Source organism: Lepidochelys olivacea (genome assembly GCF_965140295.1).
Source record: "Lepidochelys olivacea isolate rLepOli2 genome assembly, chromosome: 3".
Lineage (NCBI taxonomy): Eukaryota > Metazoa > Chordata > Testudines > Cheloniidae > Lepidochelys > Lepidochelys olivacea.
In genome coordinates this window covers 93,970,060-93,996,530 of record NC_140413.1, presented here as the reverse complement: position 1 = coordinate 93,996,530, position 26,471 = coordinate 93,970,060, and the positions used below count along the sequence as shown (strand labels likewise).

The 26,471-nt window shown below is 42.0% G+C and overlaps 1 protein-coding gene across 4 annotated transcripts in view; it reads left to right on the top strand.

Annotated features, from left to right (window-relative positions):
• The window catches only part of LOC311518121 (uncharacterized protein), a 60,210-nt gene that overhangs the window by 21,938 nt on the left and 11,801 nt on the right, over positions 1-26,471 (top strand). For 2 of the 4 annotated variants that reach the window (XM_084623598.1, XM_084623599.1), the window contains 3 exons: positions 12,132-12,194; positions 13,461-13,869; positions 14,458-14,993. The exons of 1 other annotated variant lie outside the window; for it this stretch is intronic. In XM_084623598.1, the coding sequence (XP_084479724.1) occupies positions 13,464-13,869; positions 14,458-14,540 (489 nt within the window). In that variant the 5' untranslated portion in view covers positions 12,132-12,194; positions 13,461-13,463 and the 3' untranslated portion in view covers positions 14,541-14,993. Of the gene's footprint in view, positions 1-12,131; positions 12,195-12,254; positions 12,334-13,460; positions 13,870-14,457; positions 14,994-26,471 lie in introns of those variants that run through there. One more of the 4 variants, XM_084623600.1, reaches the window with a different exon arrangement.

Here is a 26,471-nt window from a genome sequence, read left to right as displayed (position 1 = left end):
AAAACTGTTATCATGTCCCCTCTCAGTCTTCTCTTTTCCAGACTAAACAAACCCAATTTTTTTCAATCTTCCCTCATAGGTGATGTTTTCTAGATCTTTAATCATTTTTGTTGCTCTTCTCTGGACTCTCTCCAATTTGTCCACATTCTTCCTGAAATGTGGCACCCAGAACTGTATACAGTACTCCAGCTGAGGCCTAGTCAGAGCAGAGTAGAGCGGAAGAATTACTTCTTGTGTCTTGCTTACAAATCTCCTCCTAATACATCCCAGAATGATGTTCACTTTTTTTTGCAACAGCATTACACTGTTGACTCATATTTGGCTTGTGGTCTACTATGACCCCCAGATCTTTTTCCACAGTACTCCATAGGCAGTTATACCTCATTTTGTATGCGTGCAACTGGTTGTTCTTTCCTAAATGCAGTACTTTGCATTTGTCCTTATTGAATTTCATCCTATTTACTTCAGACCATGTCTCCAGGTTGTCCAGATCATTTTGAATTTTAATCATATCCTCCAAAGCTTGCAATCCCTCCCAGCTTGGTATCGTCCACAAACTTTATAAATATACTCTGTATGCCATTATCTAAATCATTGATGAAGATATGGAACAGAATTGGACCCAGAACTGATCCCTGCGGGACCCCACTCATTATGCCCTTCCAGCATGACTCTGAACCACTGATAACTACTCTCTGGGAATGGTTTTCCAACCAGTTTTGCAGCCACCTTATAGTAGCTTCATCTAGGTTGCATTTCCCCAGTTTATTTATGAAGTCATGTGGGACAGTATCAAAAGCTTTACTAAAATCGAGCTATACCACATCTACCGCTTCCTCCCATCCACAAGGCTTGTTACCCTGTCAAAGAAAGCTATCAGGTTGGTTTGACGCAATTTGTTTTTGACAAATCCATGCTGACTTTTACTTATCACTTTATTATTTTCTAGATGTTTGCAAATTGATTATCTTTCTGGATACCGAAGTTAAGCTGACTGGTCTGTAATTCCCTGGGTTTACCTTATTTCCCTTTCTATAGATGGGTACTATATTTGCCCTTTTCCCGTCTTCTGGAATCTCTCCCATCTTCTATGACTTCTCAAAGATAATCGCTAATGGCTCAGATATCTCCTCAGTCAGCTCCTTGAGTATTCTAGGATGCATTTCATCAGGCCCTGGTGACTTAAAGACATCTAATTTGTCCAAGTAATTTTTAACTTGTTCTTTCCCTATTTTAGCCTCTTCTGATCCTACCTAATTTTCACTGGCATTCACTATGTTAGATGTCCAATCACCATCAACCTTCTTGGTGAAAACCGAAACAAAGGAGTCATTAAGCACCCCAGCCATTTCCACATTTTCTGTTATTATTTCTCATCTCTGATTTACACCTTGATAAAGATCACTCTACTGTACAAACTGTACTGTACAAACACCTTCTGTAATTGTGCACTTTGCTTTCATTCCAGCGTGTCTTCTCTGTTGCAGCTGTCCAGGGCTAGTGAGTCAGCATCCACAGATACAGCCTTCTCCTGCCAATGGTGAATAGGAGTACCTTTATTACCCATGTTTTCTCTTGCTTCCTACTTAATTATTTTATAACTTGTGTTTGTTTCTTTGTTTCACAGAAGGTGCCAAAGAAACACACCATATTTGCATTGTTTTAAGAACACAAGAACATATGAATGACCATACTGGGTCAGACCAAAGGTCCATCCAGCCCAGTATCCTGTCTACCAATGCCAGGTGCCCAGAGGGAGTGAACTTAACGGGTAATGATCTAGTGATCTCTCTCCTGCCATCTATCTCCACCCTCTGACAAACAGAGGCTAAGGACACCATTTCTTACCCATCCTGGCTAATAGCCATTAATGGACTTAACCTCCATGAATTTATCCAGTTCTCTTTTAAAACCACTTATAGTCCTAGCCTTCACAACCTCTGCAGGCAAGGAGTTCCACAGGTTGACTATGTGCTGAGTGAAGAAGAACTTCCTTTTATTTGTTTTAAACCTGCTACTCACTAATTTCATTTGGTGGCCCCTAGTTCTTATATTATGAGAACAAGTAAATAACTTTTCCTTATTCACTTTCTCCACAACACTTGGGATTTTATATACCTCTATCATATCCCCCCTTAGTCTCCTCTTTTCCAAGCTGAAAAGTTCTAGCCTCTTTAATCTCTCCTCATATGAGACCCGTTCCAAACCCCTAATCATTTTAATTGCCTTTTTCTGAACCTTTTCTAATGGTAGTATGTCTTTTTTGAGATGAGGGGACCACATCTGTATGCAGTATTCAAGATGTGGGCATACCATGGATTTATATAAGGGCAATAAAATATTCTCCATCTTATTCTCTATCCCTTTTTTAATGATTCCTAACATCCTGTTCGCTTTTTGACGGCCGCTGCACACTGCGTGGACGTTTTCAGAGAACTATCCACAATGACTGCAAGATCTTTCTCCTGATTAGTTGTAGCTAAATTAGCCCCCATCACATTGTATGTATAGTTGGGGTTATTTTTTCCAATGTGCATTACTTTACCTTTATCCACATTAAATTTCATTTGCCATTTTGTTGCTGAATCACTTAGTTTTGTGAGATCTTTTTGAAGTTCTTCACAGTCTGCTTTGGTCTCAACTATCTTGAGCAGTTTAGTATCATCTGCAAACTTTGCCACCTCACTGTTTACCCCTTTCTCCATATCATTTATGAATAAGTTGAATAGGATTGGTCCTAGGACTGACCCTTGGGGAACACCACTAGTTACCCCTCCCCATTCTGAAAATTTGCCATTTATTCCTACCCTTTGTTCGCTGTCTTTTAACCAGTTCTCAATCCATGAAAGGATCTTCCCTCTTATCCCATGACAACTTAATTTACATAAGAACCTTTGGTGAGGGACCTTGTCAAAGGCTTTCTGGAAATCTAAGTACACTATGTCCACTGGATCCCCCTTGTCCACATGTTTGTTGACCCCCTCAAAGAACTCTAATAGATTAGTAAGACATGATCTCCCTTTACAGAAACCATGTTGATTTTTGAGCAAAAATTTATGTTCTTCTATGTGTCGGACAATTTTATTCTTTACTATTGTTTCAACTAATTTGCCCGGTACTGATGTTAGACTTACCGGTCTGTAATTGCCAGGATCACCTCTATAGCCCTTCTTAAATATTGGTGTTACATTAGCTATCTTCCAGTCATTGGGTACAGTAGCTGATTTAAAGGACAGGTTACAAACCACAGTTAATAGTTCCACAATTTCACATTTGAGTTCTTTCAGAACTCTTGGGTGGAATGCCATCTGGTCCCAGTGACTTGCACTGTTAAGTTTATCCATTAATTCCAAAACCTCCTCTAGTGTCACTTGAATCCATGACAATTCCTCAGATTTGTCACCTATAAAAGATGGCTCAGGTTTGGGAATCTCCCTAATATTCTCAGCTGTGAAGACTGAAGCAAAGAATTCATTTAGTTTCTCTGCAATTATTTTATTGTCTTTAAGTACTCCTTTCTGTATCTCAATCATCCTGGGGCCGCATTGGTTCTTTAATTGGTTTCTTCCTGCTTCTGATGTACTTTAAAAACATTTTGTTATTACCTTTTGTTTTGTTTTACTCTTGGATAGGTTTTACTGGTACCATTATCAAAGTTCTATTGTGCTATTTCTGCATCCTGTGCTTTTTTCTGAAGGTTTCTGTGGAGGTTTCTTGTGTTTCAGAAGAGCAATGTGACTTATTCTTGGGACTGGTGATGGGATCTAACAATATAAGAAGGTGTATTCTGATGTTATGTTTAATAGGCAGTGGGTATAAAACCAACAAAAGGAAGCATTTCTTCACACAACATCAACCTGTGGAACTTGTTGCCAGGGGATGTTGTGAAGGCCAAGAGAATGACTGGGTTCAAAAAAGAATTAGAAAAGTTCATGGAGGTCCTTAGCCAAGATGGTCAGGGATGCAACTCAATGCTCTGGGTGTCCCTAAATCTGTGACTGCCAGAAGCTGGGACTAGATGAAATTTCCATGTTCTATTCAGTCCCTCTGAAGTATCTGGCATCGACCACTGGCGCAAGATGGGATAGTGGGCTAGATGGGCCATTTGTCTGACCCAGTATGGCTGTTTTTATATTGTGACTTACTCACTACTTGCCCTGCTTTTCTCAGAGGATTCCTCCTTTTCAGCTCATGCCATTTATTTCTCAGCTAAGCTGCTGCATAATGAGCAACTGCCTTTTTTCTTATCTTTTCTTCCTAATTTTCCCCACATCTGGTTGTGATCTCTGAGAAACCTCTCCTTCTCCTGGCAGTAGCAGAGTGTTAAGGACCATTGTGGTCAGGTGCTCTACCATGGTTGCCAGACAAATGGTGAGTCTTCTCGACCTCACCTTGCACTCTGTACTGGGCCCCCTTCTGCCCCCTTCCTTGCCCCATTCCTCACTGCCTGGTGTGTATTTGAAAATCCTCTTGCCATCCCAAGTTCCACAGTGTAGAATCAGCTGTGCAGTCTTAGCTGCATTGGCTTTTGCACCCATCTGCTTTGCCTGCAGGTACATCATCATTATGGTGGAGTTCCTAATTTTTTTTAAATGCACATTATTTTAAAACAACATATGGGGTCATGAATGCAGATTCAGATTCTGGCTTCAGTGCACATATCTTGCGTGTGTGATTTTTCACTTTTGAAAAATTAGCCCTAATCTTTTAGGGATGAATACTATGTACATCTGAGGACATCTTACAGTAGGTCCCACATTTATAGTCTAAAACTCAAGGCACTGAGAATGCCGTATGGTTACTTTCTTCATACGAAATGGTCACAGACCTGTTATCTTTTATTACAAATCAAACCATTATAATGGGTTTAATTAAGATTTAGTAAGCATCAGGGACTATTTTATATAAAGATCCAAGGCAATAAAATGTCTGAAGTAACAGTTGTTACATTTTCATAAAGTGTTCTTTGGTACCATTTGTAACAAACATCGAATAGCTGAGTTGCTGGCGTGTTGAACACTTCCTCTTTTGTTGCTTTTTATGATCCTTAATTTCATTACTGACAAGCTATGGGTCCTTAGTGAATTTAACACAAGTTAGCTGCAACCTGTCCAAACACTATTCCATCTGTTCTTTGAGACACTAAGATCTTTGAAAGGGGCTGACAGCTTACCAAGATTGCCGGAAGGAACAAACTCCACAACAAATTCAGCTGCATAAATGTGAGACAAGACCTATGTCCCTCTCTGTAGATAAAATCACTCAGAGCAGCTGATTCAACAACCAGCTTTTTGAGCATCTGGCAAAAAAACAAACAAACAGACAAAACCCCTCCACCTAATTTGATTTTGTTGTTTTTGTTTTGTTAATTTACACCAAGGGTTCTCAATTTTTTTCCAAGGGTGAACCTTTTATTACAGCTTCCAATGGAATCCATTGATCATTTTGCCATCAACTTCAAGGAAAACATGATCAAGATCCATAGAGAGTTTGTCCTGTGGAACACTGCCCTTTCCACATTTAGTATGAGCTGGGCCACTGCCACTCCCATTTGCAATCCTATGAACTATGGGTGGCCAAATTTACTGACCCTCTGAGCCACACATAACAATCTTCAGAAGTTTGAGAGCCTTGTAGTAAGCAGACACCCTTCACAGTGCCTATATCCAGACAGCGACTTTGGAACAATCACAGCTGGGAGTGATAGGAAGTGGGTCCAGGGAGGGCAGCCTTAAGCACTCCTGGCTGTCAGATCACTGACAGCCCTCAAACGGCCCTGGGTCAGAGCTTTGTGGAATGGGAGAGTCCGGGCTCCCCTACCAACAACCCCCCTGCAAGTCATGGGCCTAAGCCCTGACCACTAAGTGACACTACCCTACCGACCAACCCTAAGCAAGGACTATCACAGCTAGCCAAAGAGGGTGATGGATCAACATGGAAGGCATTCAAAGTCGTATGGAAGAGACAGAGAGAAACATAAAAAGGAATAAGGGATCATGTGATCATGAGATCAATAAGGGATCAAGGATCATGCTAGAGAGGTGAGAAGAGTATGAAAGAGGGTAAAAGAGCATGGTAAATAGTCAGGAGACATTAGATAATTGGGGAGTATCATATTCTCATTAACTTCAACTTCCATGTGCTATTCCATCCAGTCCATCAACCACCTACTTCTTCCTTCCCATTTTCTCAAACCTGTATCTGCTGTCTCACTCAACAAAATGGCCACTCACTCACACTTGTTTTTACTAAACATTACTCCTTTTCTGACTTCTCAGTATCCATGTTCTCTCTCTATCACCTCATCTTTTCAACTTCATCCACCTGCCTCCTTGTCTACTTTCAATTTCTTCCTCTCTCTTACCATAAAGTCTGTCCCAATAACCCCTAAACCTGCCTTACCCATCATCCACTTGCTTTGCTCCTACTTCCATAATGCTAAAGAAAGTCCAAAATAAGTAAAGTTGGTCAGAGAAATTTTGATGAAATCATGTCCATTTGGAATATGTGTTTCATTGAAATTAAAATGCTCCACGACTTTGCTAGAATTTTCTTTTGGAAGACAGAAAAAAAAAGTTCAGATGATACTGAAACATTGCATTTCAACATTTTTGTAATGAATCATTTTGATTTTTCATTTTGAAATGACTTCTTGTTTTGAATTTTTTTTTCATTTTGTAATATATATTTATAATACAATGAAAAATTTTAAAAAAATCAATATTGGAACAAAACATTTCAGTTTTGTTGGAATGAAACATTTTGTTCAATTGAAAACAATTTTAAAAAAACCCTTTACAGAGAATTTTGAATTTTTCAGTTTTTGCTTCAATTCTGAAGAAAGCCACATTTTGAAATTTTGAAATCTTTGTGAAATGGAACTTCTGTTCTCCACACAGTTCTGAAAATAAGTAACATTCAGGTTTGCAGAACATATCTAAACCATATAACACATTCCAGTGAAATATCTGGAAAGGAATATTTGGGAGCATTCTGTTCTTCAGTTGTTCCAAAATGACTATTAGGACATTACAAAACACATATAGATACTTGTTGGTAGGGTTCCTCAAATATCCAGTCCAACATTTTTGTGAAAAGTTCATTGCCAATTTCCTACTGTGAATATAGAAAAACCTAGTGATCTGAAACTTTTCCAACTTAAAACAATCATATTCTTGATGATCATTTTACTGCATGCCAACTCTGTGTGCTCTTGAAAATACTTTACCAGCAGTACTATTATCAAACAGAAAAATGCAAAATCATATATAATATCTGGCTTTAAAAACATTGGAATATTGCATTTTAAATACAAAAATATGACTTCTGAGTCCATTTCAAGTGTTACTAAAATCTGCTGTATGTATAGGTAATTGTATCGTATTTTAAGATTTATTCCAAGACATTTTATGTGACCAATTCAAAATAGGCTTATGTGGATTCTGCAACAAACCAGTTATTTCCCAATTCTAACTGAAGTTACAAAATCAGGCTACATTTCAGCATATTAAAAATGTTTTGGCATTTCTAATGGGCTAAACTTTAAAGAAAACAGTGAAGTATTATCTCTTCCATGACACATTTAAGTAGTCACTCCCAAGTAATTCCAGCTTTCAAAATGGCAAAATTTCCAGACACAGAAAGCAGATTTCTCTTCTGATCTTATTCTCATCTAACAATTAGTTATAATGAAACCCTGTAGTATGAGCTGCTTTAAGCAATGGGATTGAATCTTTTACATTAAATGTTATTAGTCTATATTATACAAGCCAAACTTATACAACATCTCTGATAAATCAGCAAGAAATTAGGACTTTTACAGACTTGGCCTATTATAGCAGTTCATATAAATTCCAATTTGATTTTTTATTAACTTAGTGGGAAGATCAAATATTTTTGTATAAAATATTTAGACCATGAAATCTAAAGGTTCTTTTTTCCCAAATATATATTTCCACATAATGTCCTGTCTACTCCATAAATGTAATCGAGTAATAAACAATTTTCTGAGCTATTATATCAAGTAAATAATATAATGTTATGGAGTACATTTTTTAAATACTCCAACTATATGTCTATGATAAACTCTTGCACACTCTGAGTTCATACACTGCATTCTGAAAATGTTATGTACCATTAGAGAGATTTTTCTAAAGCTATAGTAACAATAAATTACAAACAGACTGGAGAGTCACAAAGTCACATATTAATCCCATTTCTTAAATATATTGCTAAAACTGGGGAATATCAGTTCCTTTAACCCCTTCAAGAGATGGGATAAAGCAGAGACATTTGAACAAACTGTGTCCAAATATTCATTATGGGCCTGATCCAAAGTTCATCAAAGCCAGTGGGAGAGGGTTGAAGCAAGTGGAAAGACTCCCATTGACTTCAATGAACTTTGGCTAAAGCCCCTGGGAAGGAAGTTCTCCAGATTTGTCAGGGGAAAATGCCACATCAAACCTGAGCTGCAAGGCTACACATACAAAGATGCCTCATTCTGTCACAAAATATCCTCCAGCTTTTTGCAGAATATTTCTGACATCTCAGGACATGGTTCTCCAAGTAGGAAACAGCAAAGGGAATGGAAAGTTTAGAATAAAACAACCCTCCATTTTATGTCTTCAGAGAGAGTGAGAGAGAGAGAGAGAATCAGACTGAAATTTTTGCTAGGGTATGTGAGTAAATTTGACATCAGGGGTTCGTGGTGGTTAAAATAGAAACAGCCAAATTTCTCTCAACCATAAGAGAAACCACTAGAGGCTCTGAAGCAGAGTGAAAGGAAGGGCAAGCTGTCTAGTATGTGTGCTTGACGTATGTGAATGTCCAGAATATTGTCTGTATCTAAATCTCCACAACCACAACATTTAATATACAAACTGTCCTCAGATTCCTTAGCAATTTTTCCAGTGTTTTCACTTCTTCATTTTGGACGCAGTAGCTGTGTGCATCAGCATGCATACATGCACATATAAAGAACATCATTATGGACAGCCATTTCAAAAGGGACCACAGATCTTAACCTCACTGTCTATACTGTGACAGGTGCCATGTAATGAGATGGGCAGGGGAATTGTGGCTCACTTTTTCTCAGACTCAGTTGAAATCTAAATCTGAAAATAACTACAAATTATGGGCTAAATTCTCTCCTGGTGTCAATTAGGAAAGTTCCATTAAAGTTCATGGAACTGAGCAAGTTAATACAGAAGATAATTTGGCCCTATGAGTCTGTTTTTCTGTTCTTCTTCATTTAAAACATGATATATTGCCTACTTGTGTTGATGGTTAATTTAAATCCCTTTGTTTCCAGTAATGATCACTGGTGTTTGCATTGATAGCTGTCCTGTGGAGAAACATGTTGACTTCTCTGAAGCCATCATACACTGGCAAGCAGAGGGTGCTACTTGAATTAAGCAATAGAAAATGTTAGTAACCAATTATGAACAATCATCAGATGTGTCCAGATCGCAGGAATAGGATTACAGTATATTTAAATTAAAAGTCTACTTACATAGTCAGTAGTGTAGTATGCTGAAGGGTGCATTAAAGTGAAGCTGTGGGTCCTGAAAGTCAATCATGATGGCACCAGAAGTACTGTTCAGAAAATAAACATCAATTTCACAGCCAAATCGTCATAGTTTACTTTGGTAGCTTTCTCACTTCATTTTCTCTCCGTAGTTAAGCTGGAAGCTAGTTTTCCATTACAGGTCTGACTTTTTTTACTCCACCCTAGCCTTTTCCGAGACTAACTCAATATGCCTGCAATTTCATAAGCGTGATCTTATGCCAAAGTAGAATTTTAATGGAAAGTTTGAGGCAAATTCAGCAAGATGTTTGGGAGAAGTGAAGGTTCAAAAAAGCAGTTTAACTTCTAGCTTTTCCTTGGCTCATCACAACTGCAAAATGGCTTGGCTTGAAAAACTAGAAATTTGTCTTAATCTTTTGTAAGATTGGTAAAGTCTGTTTCCTTCAGCTACTTTATTAATAAAAGCCATTTATAGGATTCCTAAATCAGTATGTTTGTTGTTATGGGGCTTATGAGATCCACAACAGTAGAATGCAACTTTCCTAACAGCTGAACACAGCCTTCTCTGACTTTGCGGAATTTCTCATAGTGGGGCTGCTGTGTTTGTATAGTTTAAGGCCTACATCATAGCATGGCTACTGTACCATATATGCATATGGGGGCGTATATGCAGCTCAGAAAGTTTATATCCAGCTAGAGTAGATTTAAAAACCTACGCTCTGCAAAAGCCAAGAGGAAAAGAAGATGGTTCTCTAAAGGCCTCTTGATTAGAGGAATCCTGAATTGGATGTGGGAGGAGAGGTAAAGACCAGCAGAAATATTTTCTGTAGTGCGAAAGTATAGTCTTGTGTTCAAGGCACTAAACTGGAACTTGCACGATCAGGGTTTCACTACTGACTCTGCCGCAGCATACCTTTATGACCTGGGACAAATCAAATTGATTTCTCTTTGCGCCATTTTCCCAGCTGTAATATAGATATACTGTAATGCTTACTTTCTTCAACTCTTTGTGTGTCTCATCTGTTTAAATTATGAGCTCTTCAGGAGCTGTATCTAGTGCCTTTACAATAGAGCTCCACAAACAGAAGGAGAGGAAAATATAATGAAAGGAGGACATCTGATCAGAATAAAACAATGATTGTCTCAGGTTTGGAAGAGAATGAAAGAGAAGCTACACAGAAAAGCAATATGTAGCTTATTTGGAGGCTCAAATTGAAATTTAGGCAGGGTTATCTCATCCCTTCATCCAGAAGGTAGACACAATTTTACTTTTTTGTGCAGCTTTTTCAGACAAGGCCTTAAAATAGTTGGAAACTTCTGTGACTCTGCACCATGAAAGTTTGGCTTATCTACACTGGGAGACTCAGAAAAATTTATCTGAATTAAAAAGGTCTGAATTTAAAGTGGATTAGTTAAACTGGATTAAACCCATATGTGGACACTCATTCAGAATTAAAGCGGTCTTGTTTCAGTCTGATTTAATTCAGTGAACCACCTCCTATCCCTCTTGGCTTTTATGGAGCTTAGGTTTTTAAATCTGCTGTAGCTGGATATAAACGTTCTGAACTGCATATATGCCCCAGAAACACCATATGATACAGTAGCTATGCTATGACCCACGGCTTGAACTATACAACACAGCAGCCGTGCTATGAGAAATTTTGCACTGTCTGCGAAGGCTGCGTTGTGCTGTTGGGAAGGCAGCATTCTGCTGTTGTGGATTTCATAAGCTCTGTAAAAGCTGATGTACTGATTTAGGAATTAAGGTAAATGTACTGACATTCTGATTCAGTGAATTAAGCTAAACAGAACTCAGGTCACTTGAATTCTGAATGAGTGTTCACGCAGGGGTTTAATATAGTTTAACTAATCTGCTTTAAATTCATACCTTTAGTTATTTCGGAGAACTTTCCTAAGTGTCCCTGTATGGACAAGCCCTTAGTGTCATGCTGTCACACTGCCTGTCTCTGGAGACACTTGAGCTGGAGCACACTTAGTATAAAAGTATAAAAGATAGGCAGCTGCTGGGAAATCATTGTCAATGCAAGCCCACTGACTTTCCTGCATCGACAGTCTGCATTTCTAAACCATATACTGAGTTACAAAGCTCTCCTCTTTTCCTCAGGCATTTGGGGAGTAGGGAGGAGGTGGTGTTTGGTTTAATGAGTGATTGAGAAGCTGAGTTATTTGGTGGGATGGGGTAGTATTTTGATGGTAGTGAAATGCTGGCAATGTGAAGGCAATTTCCTTGGTATATGAACAATGTTGTGATATTATGGATTTTAAATGTTGTAGGGGCACCAAGGGCATTTCTGATGGGTGCGTCTTTCTGTTTCTGGATTATAAAGCATAATACATTAAACTAGACACAAAAGGGAAATCCTGTCTGTTCTGTGCTGACTTTAATTGTCAGAGGATGTTGTGAAGGCCAAGACTATAACAGGGTTCACAAAAGAACTAGATAAATTCAGGGAAGATAGGTCCATCAATGGCTATTAGCCAGGAAGGGCAGGTATGGTGTCCCTAGCCTCTCTATGCCAGAAGCTGGGAATGGGCAACAGGGAATGGATCATTTGATTACCTGTTCTGTTCATTCCCTCCGCAGCCCCTTCCATTGGACACTGTCGGAAGACTGAATACTGGGCTGGATGGACCTTTCGTCTGACCAGTATGACTGTTCTTATATTCTTATGTTAATTGCCCTGATGCATTTTCCAAGAGCAGGATTTGTCACTGGTGCACGATATCATTCCACAACAGTTCTTCACACTCACTTACACTCTTGTTTTTTCTTTGAAAGAACTTAGGTAAATAACCACTGGAACAATTTACCAGGGTCATGATGGATTCTCCCTCACTAGCAATTTTTAAATCAAGATTGGATGTTTTTCTAAAAACATATGCTTTAGGAATTATTTGCTCTGTGTTACACAGGAGGTCAGATCAGATGATCACAGTGGTCTCTTCTGGCCTTGGAATCTATGAAAGCAATATTAGGTGCTTCCTTATTTGCCCCAAGGTCGTACATGTGGAAAATTCTGCAGGGTTCCACCCACAAAATCTTCAGCTCATTTGTTGCTGCTAGAGGCTTGGGCCATTCCCATGAAGCCCTTTGCATTCTCATTGTCTCTACCTACCACTCAGGTTCCTGGGTAAAATATCTCCTCTGCTTGGGCTTCATTCACTTTTTGGCAGATTCTCTAAAAAGGACATGATGAGGTATGGGGGGGAAGACATACATCCATAACAATTCCATTCCCCATCATGGGCACAGAAGGTGGGTCTGCAGAAACAGCACTCCGATTGTATGGCCATAAGCAGACCCACATGAATAGAGTTACCTCACATGGATTTATAAGTCACAAAATGGCCCTTAATATAAATCCAAAGCCTTTGTTGTTTCAGCCCTGGTCTACACTAGGACTTTAGGTCAAATTTAGCAGCATTAAATCGATGTAAACCTGCACCCATCCACACGATGAAGCCCTTTATTTCGACTTAAAGGGTTCTTAAAATCGATTTCCTTACTCCACCCCTGACAAGTGGATTAGTGCTTAGATCGGCCTTGCCGGCTCGAATTTGTGGTACTGTGGACACAATTTGACGGTATTGGCCTCCGGGAGCTATCCCAGAGTGCTCCATTGTGACCGCTCTGGACAGCACTCTCAACTCAGGTGCACTGGCCAGGTAGACAGGAAAAGAACCGCGAACTTTTGAATCTCATTTCCTGTTTGGGCAGCGTGGCAAGCTGCAGGTGACCATGCAGAGCTCATCAGCAGAGGTGACCATGATGGAGTCCCAGAATCGCAAAAGAGCTCCAGCATGGACTGAACGGGAGGTACGGGATCTGATCGCTGTTTGGGGAGAGGAATCTGTGCTATCAGAACTCCGTTCCAGTTTTCAAAGTGCCAAAACCTTTGTCAAAATCTCCCAGGGCATGAAGGACAGAGGCCATAACAGGGACCCGAAGCAGTGCCGCATGAAACTGAAGGAGCTGAGGCAAGCCTACCAGAAAACCAGAGAGGCAAACGGCCGCTCCGGGTCAGAGCCCCAAACATGCCGCTTCTATGATGAGCTTCATGCCATTTTAGGGGGTTCAGCCACCACTACCCCAGCCGTGTTGTTTGACTCCTTCAATGGAGATGGAGGCAATACGGAAGCAGGTTTTGGGGACGAAGAAGATGATGAGGAGGAGGAGGTTGTAGATAGCTCACAGCAAGCAAGCGGAGAAACTGGTTTTCCCGACAGCCAGGAACTGTTTCTCACCCTGGACCTGGAGCCAGTACCCCCTGAATCCACCCAAGGCTGCATCCTGGACTCAGCAGGTGGAGAAGGGACCTCCGGTGAGTGTACCTTTTAAAATACTATACATGGTTTAAAAGCAAGCATGTGAAAGGATTACTTTGCCCTGGCATTCGTGGTTCTCCTGGATGTACTCCCAAAGCCTTTGCAAAAGGTTTCTGGGGAGGGCAGCCTTATTGCGTCCTTCATGGTAGGACACTTTACCACTCCAGGCCAGTAACACGTACTCGGGAATCATTGTACAACAAAGCATTGCAGTGTATGTTTGCTGGCGTTCAAACAACATCCGTTCTTTATCTCTCTGTGTTATCCTCAGGAGAGTGAGATATAATTCATGGTCACCTGGTTGAAATAGAGTGCTTTTCTTCAGGGGACATTCAGAGGAGCCCATTCCTGCTGGGCTGTTTGCCTGTGGCTAAACAGAAATGTTCCCCGCTGTTAGCCACAGGGAGGGGGGAAGGTTGAGGGGGTAGCCACGCGGTGGGGGGAGGCAAAATGCGACCTTGTAACGAAAGCACATGTGCTATGTATGTAATGTTAACAGCAAGGTTTACCCTGAAAGAGTGTAGCCACTGTTTTATAAAATGTGTCTTTTTAAATACCGCTGTCCCTTTTTTTTTCTCCACCAGCTGCATGTGTTTCAATGATCACAGGATCTTCTCCTTCCCAGAGGCTAGTGAAGCTTAGAAAAAAAAAAACGCACTCACAATGAAATGTTCTCCGAGCTCATGCTGTCCTCCCACACTGACAGAGAACAGACAAATGCGCGGAGGCAAATAATGTCAGAGTGCAGGAAAGCACAAAATGACCAGGAGGAGAGGTGGCGGGCTGAAGAGAGTAAGTGGCGGGCTGAAGACAGGTCTGAAGCTCAAATGTGGTGGCAGCATGATGAGAGGAGGCAGGATTCAATGCTGAGGCTGATGGAGGACCAAACCAGTATGCTCCAGTGTATGGTTGAGCTGTAGCAAAGGCAGCTGGAGCACAGACTGCCACTACAGCCCCTGTGTAACCAACTGCCCTCCTCCCCAAGTTCCATAGCCTCCACACCCAGACGCCCAAGAACTCGGTGGGGGGGCCTCCGGCCAACCAGCCACTCCACCACAGAGGATTGCCCAAAAAAAAGAAGGCTGTCATTCAATAAATTTTAAAGTTGTAAACTCTTAAAGTGCTGTGTGGCATTTTCCTTCCCTCCTCCACCACCCCTCCTGGGCTACCTTGGTAGTCATCCCCCTATTTGTGTGATGAATGAGTAAAGAATGCATGAATGTGAAGCAGCAATGACTTTATTGCCTCTGCAAGCGGTGATCGAAGGGAGGAGGGGAGGGTGGTTAGCTTACAGGGAAGTAGAGTGAACCAAGGGGCGGGGGGTTTCATCAAGGAGAAACAAACAGAACTTTCACACCGTAGCCTGGCCAGTCATGAAACTGGTTTTCAAAGCTTCTCTGATGCGTACCGCGCCCTCCTGTGCTCTTCTAACCACCCTGGTGTCTGGCTGCGCGTAACCAGCAGATTTGCCTCAACCTCCCACCCCACCATAAACATCTCCCCCTTACTCTCACAGATATTGTGGAGCACACAGCAAGCAGTAATAACAGTGGGAATATTGGTTTCGCTGAGGTCTAAGCGAGTCAGTAAACTGCGCCAGCGTGCCTTTAAACGTCCAAATGCACATTCTACCACCATTCTGCACTTGCTCAGCCTGTAGCTGAACAGCTCCTGACTACTGTCCAGGCTGCCTGTGTACGGCTTCATGAGCCATGGCATTAAGGGGTAGGCTGGGTCCCCAAGGATACATATAGGCATTTCAACATCCCCAACAGTTATTTTCTGGTCTGGGAATACAGTCCCTTCCTGCAGCTTTTGAAACAGACCAGAGTTCCTGAAGATACTAGCGTCATGTACCTTTCCCGGCCATCCCACGCTGATGTTGGTGAAACGTCCCTTGTGATCCACCAGAGCTTGCAGCACTATTGAAAGGTACCCCTTGCGGTTTATGTACTCGGCGGCTTGGTGCTCCGGTGCCAAAATAGGGATATGGGTTCCGTCTATGGCCCCACCACAGTTAGGGAATCCCATTGCAGCAAAGCCATCCACTATGACCTGAACATTTCCCAGGGTCACTACCCTTGATATCAGCAGATCTTTGATTGCGTGGGCTACTTGCATCACAGCAGCCCCCACAGTAGATTTGCCCACTCCAAATTGATTCCCAACTGGCCGGTAGCTGTCTGGCGTTGCAAGCTTCCACAGGGCTATCGCCACTCGCTTCTCGACTGTGAGGGCTGCTCTCATCTTAGTATTCATGTGCCTCAGGGCAGGGGAAAGCAAGTCACAAAGTTCCATGAAAGTGCCCTTACGCATGCGAAAGTTTCACAGCCACTGGGAATCGTCCCAGACCTGCAACACTATGCGGTCCCACCAGTCTGTGCTTGTTTCCCGAGACCAGAATCGGTGTTCCACAGCATGAACCTGTCCCATTAGCACCATGATGCATGCATTGGCAGGGCCCATGCTTTCAGAGAAATCTGTGTCCATGTCCTGATCACTCATGTGACCGCGCTGACGTCGCCTCCTCACCCGGTATCGCTTTGCCAGGTTCTGGTGCTGCATATACTGCTGGATAATGCGTGTGGTGTTTAATGTGCTCCTAATTGCCAAAGTGAGCTGAGTGGCCTCCATGCTTGCCTTGGTATGGCGTCCGCACAGAAAAAAGGCGCGGAATGATTGTCTGCCGTTGCTCTGATGGAGGGAGGGGCGACTGACGACACGGCTTACAGGGTTGGCTTCAGGGAGCTAAAATCAACAAAGGGGGTGTCTTTACATCAAGGAGTATTTCAAGCAGAACTTCACGGAGGGTTCCAATAAGAAATGGTGCACCTAAGTTATTGTTCTTATTGGAACAAGGAGGTTAGCCTGCCTCTGATTGATACATGGCTAGATTTACCTCGCTGCACCTTCTCTGTGAGTGACTGCAGTGTGACCTAGAGGAATGAGTCCCCTAGACAGGGGAGGAGGCAAATGAGTACAAAACAAATCTGGTCTATTTCTTGTTTTGATACACTCCATCTATCTTTTACATCTTTGGCTGACAGCAGACAGTGCAGAAGGACTGCATGCCATCCACATCTCATGGCTGCTCGGCAGAAGATGGTACAGTACGACTGATAGCCATCCTCATCTCTTGCCTGCCTGGCAGAAGATGGTACAGTACGACCACTAGCAATCCATATCGCCTGCCCGCTCACCATAAGACGGTTCAATAGGACTGACTGCAGGACTAAAGAGAATGACCTGGTCAAGTCACTCCAAATTTAGTCTCTGCGCCATGTCTGCCCAGGCGCTCCCAGCCGACGTGGCCAGGAGCACCTCGGACATGACGATGACGGCTACCAGTCGTACTATACCGTCTGCTGCCACAAGGCAAGGGGTTGCTGTTACTGTGTAGCAATGCCATACCGCGTCTGCCAGCACCCAGGAGACATAGGGTGACGGTTACCTGAGCGGGCTCCATGCTTGCCATGGTATGGCGTCTGCACAGGTAACTCAGGAAAAAAGGCGTGAAACGATTGTCTGCCCTTGCTTTCATGGAGGGAGGGAGGGAAGGGAGACCTGACGATATGTACCCAGAACCACCTGCGACAATGTTTTAGCCCCATCAGGCATTGGGATCTCAACCCAGAATTCCAATGGGCAGCGGAGACTGCGGGAACTGTGGGATAGCTATCCACAGTGCAATGCTCCGGAAGTCGACTCTAGCCTCATTACTGTGGAAGCGCTCCGCCGAGTTAATGCACTTAATGCACTTAGAGCATTTTCTGTGGGGACACACACACTCGAATATATAAAACCGATTTCTAAAAAACCGACTTCTATAAATTCGACCTTATTCCATAGTGTAGACATACCCTTAGACCTGAAAGCAATGCATGGTCCTTAAGATTATATTGTAGGTAGGGATTTTTTCTTTATATGTACTGTAGGTGAGAAATGAAAACTTTTCATGACAAGGTTCGGAGGAGGATTGAACTTTTCAAATACAAATTTTATTATTCCTTCTGGCCCATCTGCTGAAGCAATTTCCTTGCAGCAACAAGTATTTTGTGGAATATCCACCCTGTGACCTGGAGAGATCCCGAAGAATTTATGATCACTCAATGGAGGTTAGCACAAACCTGGTGAAGCTGTTCAATTTTTCAGATTTTTGTGCTGCCCCCAATTTCCCATGTTCACAGTGAATTATATTTTTGTTTAATCCAGAAATATGAAAATAGGGTGAAGGGAAGTGGGATTCAACACTATAACCCATACAGAATCTGAGGAAGTTTAGGAAACCTTGAAATCAAACCGTCAAAAAGGAATGAACCACATCTTTCAAAAATATCAGGTATGCAAAATATAAAGAACTGAATAATAAACCTGCAGGCAGAATTGTCTTTCAGAAGATAAACTTTGCTCCAAAGATAACTCACCACTAATGAAACATGACTGAAACATCGGATGCATCCGATGAAGTGAGCTGTAGCTCACGAAAGCTTATGCTCAAATAAATTGCTTAGTCTCTAAGGTGCCACAAGTACTCCTTTTCTTTTTGCGAATACAGACTAACATGACTGCTACTCTGAAACCTGTCTTTTACTTCTGTTTGTGAGGCTTTAATGTAAAGACCACGTGATCAAGAGAAAAAAGTATTTTCAGAAGGGTTATTTCTGTTTGTTTTACAGTAAACACAGCATCCTGGCAGTTATTGGCTCAAGTCCTCAACTGACGTAAATGGGTGTAGCTCCAATGAAGTCAGAATATGGCCTATTAACTGGAAATATGTTAAGCTCATATCAGTTGGTCTGACTGAACTAGGGTAGGCCTATAGAGATATGTATTTCTGTGAATGAGCTTAATGAAATTACTTGTTCATTTTATAAAGGCTAGAAAGAAGTAAAAGTGGCAGCCAAATTTAAAAATAACAAGTAAAAAGAAAAAAAATAGACTCGGTGGGAGAAAGTTGTAGATAGACCCATCTGAAAATTTGCTCCAATGTAGGTGTGATCTATCATCCAACACATCAATAGAACAATAAAAGGATAGCATGGTAATGGCTGTAGTATAAGAATCTCAATAGAACAGGATAGAGTAGAAAAGGAGGCGTCAGAACACTTTTCAGGATCTAACTTAATGCTATCTTAAATGCTATGCTTCTTCCCAAGTTTTCTTAAACTCAGGCATTTCTTCATCCTGCCAGCAATCATGAGGACCATACTTCATTCAAAGGGAACTCTGCACAATCCATCTGCCTTGTTTGATTGCTCTGTGTGTGCATATGCCTGTTTTATTTTTATCGGCCAGTCAATCTTTTTTTTTTTCATATATGAAAGCAAAGGTCTAGCAAAATCTGCCTGCAGCTTAATTATTCTGGTTAGATATTTGCCAGACATGAGCTAGGCTTTATTTTGGCTATCATAATGTAATTTCAATCTGCATTAAAAATTAAAGCAAGTCCAAGAGCAGACCGGTGGCTTAATGCAAGCATTTAACAAAAAAAAAGGAGAGATGTCTGGAATTCTGCCTTCACTCTCAAGCCATTCTAAACATCTTATGTCACAAGATACATTGACCTCAACATTCTATTTGAAATAGAACTGTAACAAAAATAATTATTTTTTAACTCAGAGTTCATTCCCCCCCCCCCCCCATTTTATCTCCAGGAGAACATTGAAGTGTTTGGCATGACTGCTTGTAAGACATTCAGAGCTCTGCTTCTAACGTTCATCAGGAGAGCTGCAGACTATGTCAAGACCCTATTTACATGTGTCCTGATTTATAATCACATCAAGAGATTCATTCTGCCAAAGCATCTCCAAATGTCAAAACTGCTATTTCTTGAGTTGATAAGGATGTCTGAATTATTAACTCATTCCTAGCTGCCAAACAGCAGGTTAGCTGTTGGTACGATTACAAGAAGATTGCAAACAATCCAAGAACAAAAGTATTGTTGTGTGCAGCCACTGGTATGTCACTTACTCTTTGTCTCTCCGCCACATTATGGTTAATGAACATTGCTGCACTGCCATGTTTGTTTTTCTGGATCCAAAGTCAACTTGCAACTTCTACTGACCTTTTCATCTTTACTGTCCCTGATCTATTGTCTGAACTATGGAATGGACTCTACATGCTAGTATGACATTATTTATCCAAATGCTTTACAGGATAAGTATCTAATCGCCTTCTATGATGAGATTACTCGTTCTGTGGATGAAGGGAAAGCAGTGGATGTATTGTTTCTTGACTTTAGCAAAGCTTTTGACACGGTCTCCCACAGTATTCTTGTCAGCAAGTTAAAGAAGTATGGGCTGGATGAATGCACTATAAGGTGGGTAGAAAGTTGGCTAGATTGTCGGGCTCAACGGGTAGTGATCAATGGCTCCATGTCTAGTTGGCAGCCGGTGTCAAGTGGAGTGCCCCAGGGGTCGGTCCTGGGGCCGGTTTTGTTCAATATCTTCATAAATGATCTGGAGGATGGTGTGGATTGCACTCTCAGCAAATTTGTGGATGATATGAAACTGGGAGGAGTGGTAGATACGCTGGAGGGCAGGGATAGGATACAGAGGGACCTAGACAAATTGGAGGATTGGGCCAAAAGAAATCTGATGAGGTTCAATAAGGATAAGTGCAGGGTCCTGCACTTAGGATGGAAGAACCCAATGCACAGCTACAGACTAGGGAACGAATGGCTAGGCAGCAGTTCTGCGGAAAAGGACCTAGGGGTGACAGTGGACGAGAAGCTGGATGTGAGTCAGTAGTGTGCCCTTGTTGCCAAGAAGGCCAATGGCATTTTGGGATGTATAAGTAGGGGCATAGCGAGCAGATCGAGGGACGTGATCGTCCCCCTCTATTCGACATTGGTGAGGCCTCATCTGGAGTACTGTGTCCAGTTTTGGGCCCCACACTACAAGAAGGATGTAGATAAATTGGAAAGAGTCCAGCGAAGGGCAACAAAAATGATTAGGGGTCTGGAACACATGACTTATGAGGAGAGGCTGAGGGAACTGGGATTGTTTAGTCTGCAGAAGAGAAGAATGAGGGGGGATTTGATAGCTGCTTTCAACTACCTGAGAGGTGGTTCCAGAGAGGATGGTTCTAGACTATTCTCAGTGGTAGAAGAGGACAGGACAAGGAGTAGTGGTCTCAAGTTGCAGTGGGGGAGGTTTAGGTTGGATATTAGGAAAAACTTTTTCACTAGGAGGGTGGTGAAACACTGGAATGCATTACCTAGGGAGGTGGTGGAATCTCCTTCCTTGGAAGTTTTTAAGGTCAGGCTTGACAAAGCCCTGGCTGGGATGATTTGATTGGGGATTGGTCCTGCTTTGAGCAGGGGGTTGGACTGGATGACCTCCTGAGGTCCCTTCCAACCCTGATATTCTATGATTCTATGATAAGTAGCGTGAAAGGTTGATTGAGGAACCAAATAGAAAGCATATGTTTAAGCAGATACACGTGTCTTCAGAGAGAAAGCCAGAAGACAAATGTTCAAAACACTGGTGCCCCAGTTTGGGTTCCCAGTAGTTCCTCTTTTCTGATTCAGCTATATCTAATTTTATTACATTTCCTGGCTTTTAATCAAATTCATAAATTTCCGTCTTCATCTGGTGCTTACTCGGCCTTATTGTTAAGACATTATTTGTGTATATTTCTGTCTGATGCAGTTTATACATTGCTTACTAAAGCAGAAAAAAGTAGGGAACTAGGCTAAAGTTATTATATTATTATATCTTTCTTAACTAGTTTGGCGAGCTTATATTTTCCCCATTTTAGCATGAGTATAGAGGATTATGGGAGTCTAGTTCATAAGTGAGCTACAGGCTTTATAAAAGCCTGGTTCATAGGTCATCACAGGGAAGAGTTTTGCTGAGAAAGGCTAACATGGCTACCACTCTGAAACTTAACTTTCAAACTCCTGAACAGCAAATGTAACTTTTCTTGTCTGCATAGTAAACACTGGCATTTTTATCTGTTTGAATAATCAAAGTGGTGCTTTCCGTGCCTTCTTGGTTGCAAAGATTTGAACTGCTTCCTGCTCAAGGACCACAGTCTGGGCCAGCTCATGCTCTATTGAGATGATTGCAAGGTAGACCAGCCTCTCCTGTGTCACTGTGGAGCGTAGATGTGTTTTTATTAATTTCAGCTTGGAGAAGCTGCGTTCTCCACTGGCAATTGTTACAGGAAGTGTTTGAAGTATGCGCAGAGCAACTACTTCAGAACAGCCTTTGGAGTTGATCCTGCTGAAATGTATCTTGAAAGGGCTTTCAGTTCATCACCTAAATCACTCGCATCAATATTGCGCATGTCACCATGTGTCAACACTGTCTCAAGTGCCCTGCATTGCTGGTGTAGGTCTTCCTCAGGTAGCGTGAGGAGTTTTGGAATATCATACAACATCCCAAATATACTGCTGTGTTCCTTGAGCTGCATGAAACGTTCTTCAACTGACTGTATTGCACAACCTAGCACCTGGTTAAAACATTCAACTTTGAATTGTTGTTTGGGGTCTCTTACGCGATTATCCCATGCCCCGTAATCAAAATGTCTTCTTCAGTGACTCTTGTATTCTTGAATGGGTGGGAAAATAGCTTCAGTGTGAAGTTCCTCTGCCAACTTCTGTGCACCCTTCAGAACATTTTTAAATCCCTCATCTGACCGATAAGACTGTAGGTATAACTTTGCTTTGTCCAGTTGTTCCATTGCTCCAGATATATCAAGGTCAACACCTTGGAGTCTCTTGCTTACAACATTTATTTCCAACAGTATGTCATGCCACAACAGTAAGCCACACAGAAATTTGAAGTTATGTATATTTCTGGTGATTCCATTTCCCTCTGCCACTGTTCTCGCATGAACAGTTCCTGTCATAGCATTATCCTCCATAATGGCAACTATGACATCATCTATCTTCCCAATGTGATATTTGATAGGCTTTATCACCTCCACTTGACTTTCCCATTGTGTGGCACTCAGTGGTTTCAGTGTCAGAGGATGTTCCCAGATGCTGCTTCAAAATTTGCCATCGATGAGTTGATGCAGAGCAAAATACATAGATGCTTTGAATTACATTAAAAAATTCAGCAGCCTCACTGGAAGCTGATGCTGCATCAGTGACCACCAAGTTCAATGAATGAGAACTGCATGGGACAAAAAAAGCTTGAGCACATCCTCACTGGGGCCGGAAGGCTCACCGTGAACATTTGTGTCTATATATCTCAGGAGAGCTCCTTCCTGCTTAGATAGAAAAGCTTCCTTTGTTTTCTTTTTTTTTCTGAATGCTGCCTCTGAGGGGCGTTTTCTTCTTTCACTCATGACTGCTGTTCTGTGCCAGCTATAGTGGCTCTCAACGCTCAGTTGAAGGGGACAAATAAGCAGGCTGGTAGCAGGGCTCCTACTACTTCAGTTGACTGCCTGTTCTCCTCAAGTGGGTTCAAGGAAGCAGCAGGGAACAGGAAGCTCCCTGAGAAGCTGGTGTTAATCAGTCCAGGCTCCTGGGGGTGCTAGAGAGGTACATAAAAGGATCCTCCTCCTCTCTCTCCCTGCAGCTCCTGCTGCTTTCTGTTATTCCCACTCACCTTTTCTCCTGCCTGCCAGTTATGTCTCTTGTGCCCTCCTTCCTCCAGCACAGCACTCCACCATCTCTGTGCATCTACAGCAGAGAGAATGCATATGCACCAGCAGCAGACACAATTTTCTACACTCTGGGACTAGTGGCGCCCCTCCATAGTCTGGCACCTGAGGCGGCCGCCTTATTTTGCCTCATGGTAAGGCCAGCCCTGCACACAATGTTGTCTCAAATTCTCTCTCAGTTTCTGTGTGTAAGTGTAATGTATGTGTATCTACATGCTCACAGAGAGATGGGGAGACCCGTGCTATATACTGTACCATACTTGAATCGTTCCATAGTAGAAACTAGCAGGGACTGAGTGATGGAAATGAGAACCCACTGTTTACAAGGCTATTTAGGAATTGGAAACCCCACTGAGGGAAATTCTGAGCTCTGTCTGGATTTGTAGATCTTTGCCCCAATGGTTCAATAATTAACGAGCGTCCTGCACTTGTGTGAAAACTGTGTCTCCAATAGCTATTCTTAGCAGAATAAAAAAATAAATTAGCTATCTTTCCAAACAGCTGTGCATAACCACAATAAAATATAAGTATGGTAATTACAGAAAACGTGAATCCCTCTTGAAATCACCTTTTGCTACAACTAAACTGTGAGCAGTTTAACTGCATTTGATATAAACTTGTACTTTTGACATCAAACTTCTAGTTTTAAAAATCAAGCTATAGCAGCTAGAAATTATTCTGAGTTTAAGTAAAACACAGCTACCATTGTGGTTAACCATTATTTGACTTCCCCATGGAAAAAATAGTTTGCTATATCATTACCAGCTCTCCTCCTTTCTACTTCCTGCTTCCTGGTTCTCTCTATTTAGATGACAACAAATTGGTAAAACAAGACCACCCTTGACTTTGTTGCAGCAGAAATTCTAATAGACAGATTTATTTTAAAACATGTATTCTGGGGACAGAAGAAAATGATCTTTGTATGAAAACCTTCAGCGAAGAAGGATTCATTTTTTTCACTTTTTGCATGTGCAAAATGTAGCCAGTTCTATGGTAGATATTAATGGACTTTTGCTCCCTGACCCTTTGGAGATACAGGAGTTTGCTATCCAGACTTTTTGCTACATGCACAGTCATGGTCTTCAGTAAGGGCCTTTACTCCCCTGCACGGGCTAAATGTCCAATGGGTCCCAGCATGCAGTTGGGGAGAGCACCATTTTTTACCATTTCTCTCTCCAGGAGGTGACTGGACTGTTTCTTGTTCTTGTTCAGAGTCAGAGATGTACAGAGTGTGGCAGGTTTGGTTCACAAGTGATTTTGTGAGTAATAAGAAAAGGAGTACTTGTGGCACCTTAGAGACTAACCAATTTATTTGAGCATAAGCTTTCGTGAGCTGCAGCTCACTTCATCGGATGCATTCAGTGGGAAATACAGTGGGGAGATTTATATACATAGAAAACATGAAACAATGGGTGTTACCATACACACTGTAACGAGAGTGATCAGGTAAGGTGAGCTATTACCAGCAGGAGAGTGGGGGGGGGAGGGCAGGGGTGGAGGGAAACCTTTTGTAGTGATAATCAAGGTGGGTCATTTCCAGCGGTTAACAAGAACGTCTGAGGAACAGTGGGTGGGGGAGGGGGAATAAACATGGGGAAATGAAGTGAAGAAACAGATTGACAGAGCCAGAAGAGTACCCAGAAGTCACCTACTACAGGACAGGCCCAACAAAGAAAATAACAGAACGCCACTAGCCATCACCTTCAGGCCCCAACTAAAACTCTCCAACACATCATCAAGGATCTACAACCTATCCTGAAGGACGACCCATCACTCTCACAGATCTTGGGAGACAGGCCAGTCGTTGCTTACAGACAGCCCCGCAACCTGAAGCAAATACTCACCAGCAACAACACACCACACCACAGAACCACTAGCTCAGGAACCTATCCTTGCAACAAAGCCCGTTGCCAACTGTGTCCACATATCTATTCAGGGGACACCATCATAGGGCCTAATCACATCAGCCACACTATCAGAGGCTCGTTCACCTGCGCATCTATCAATGTGATATGTGCCATCATGTGCCAGCAATGCCCCTCTGCCATGTACATTGGCCAAACTGGACAGTCTCTACGTAAAAGAATAAATGGACGCAAATCAGACATCAAGAATTATAATATTCAAAAACCAGTGGGAGAACACTTCAGTCTCTTTGGTCCCTCGATTACAGACCTAAAAGTGGCAATTCTTCAACAAAAAAACTTCAAAAACGGACTTCAACGAGAGACTGCTGAATTGGAATTAATTTGTAAACTGGGTACAATTAACTTAGGCTTGAATAAAGACTGGGAGTGGATGGGTCATTACACAAAGTAAAACTATTTTCCCATGTTTATTCCCCCTCCCCTACCCACTGTTCCTCAGATGTTCTTGTCAACTGCTGGAAATGGTCCACCTTGATTATCACTACAAAAGGTTTCCCTCCACCCCCATCCCCCGCTTTCCTGCTGGTAATAGCTCACCTTACCTGATCACTCTCATTACAGTGTGTATGGTAACACCCATTGTTTCATTTTCTCTGTGTATATAAATTCCCCCACTGTATTTTCTACTGAATGCATCCAATGAAGTGAGCTGTAGCTCACGAAAGCTTCTGCTCAAATTAATTTGTTAGTCTCTAAGGTGCCACAAGTCCTCCTTTTCTTTTTGCGGATACAGACTAACACGGCTGCTACTCTGAAACCTGTCTTTGTGTGTAATGTTTTCAATTCCAGACTGCACATGTTTGCACCAGACAACTTCATAGTTAACCTAATATTCATGAAATATCTGAACAAACTGCAGCACAAAAGGAAGGAAAACTCCACACAGGAGACAGAAACAGGGATATTTTATTTAATACCCCTAAATGAAATAATGTGGTGGGGTAATAATTTCACACAAATTCAGAGTGGTTCCTTGTACATAGTTGATCTTGTTGAGTTACAATCCAGCTTGGGGTCTCAGTCAGGGATCAGAGCCCTGATTTACTAAGTGA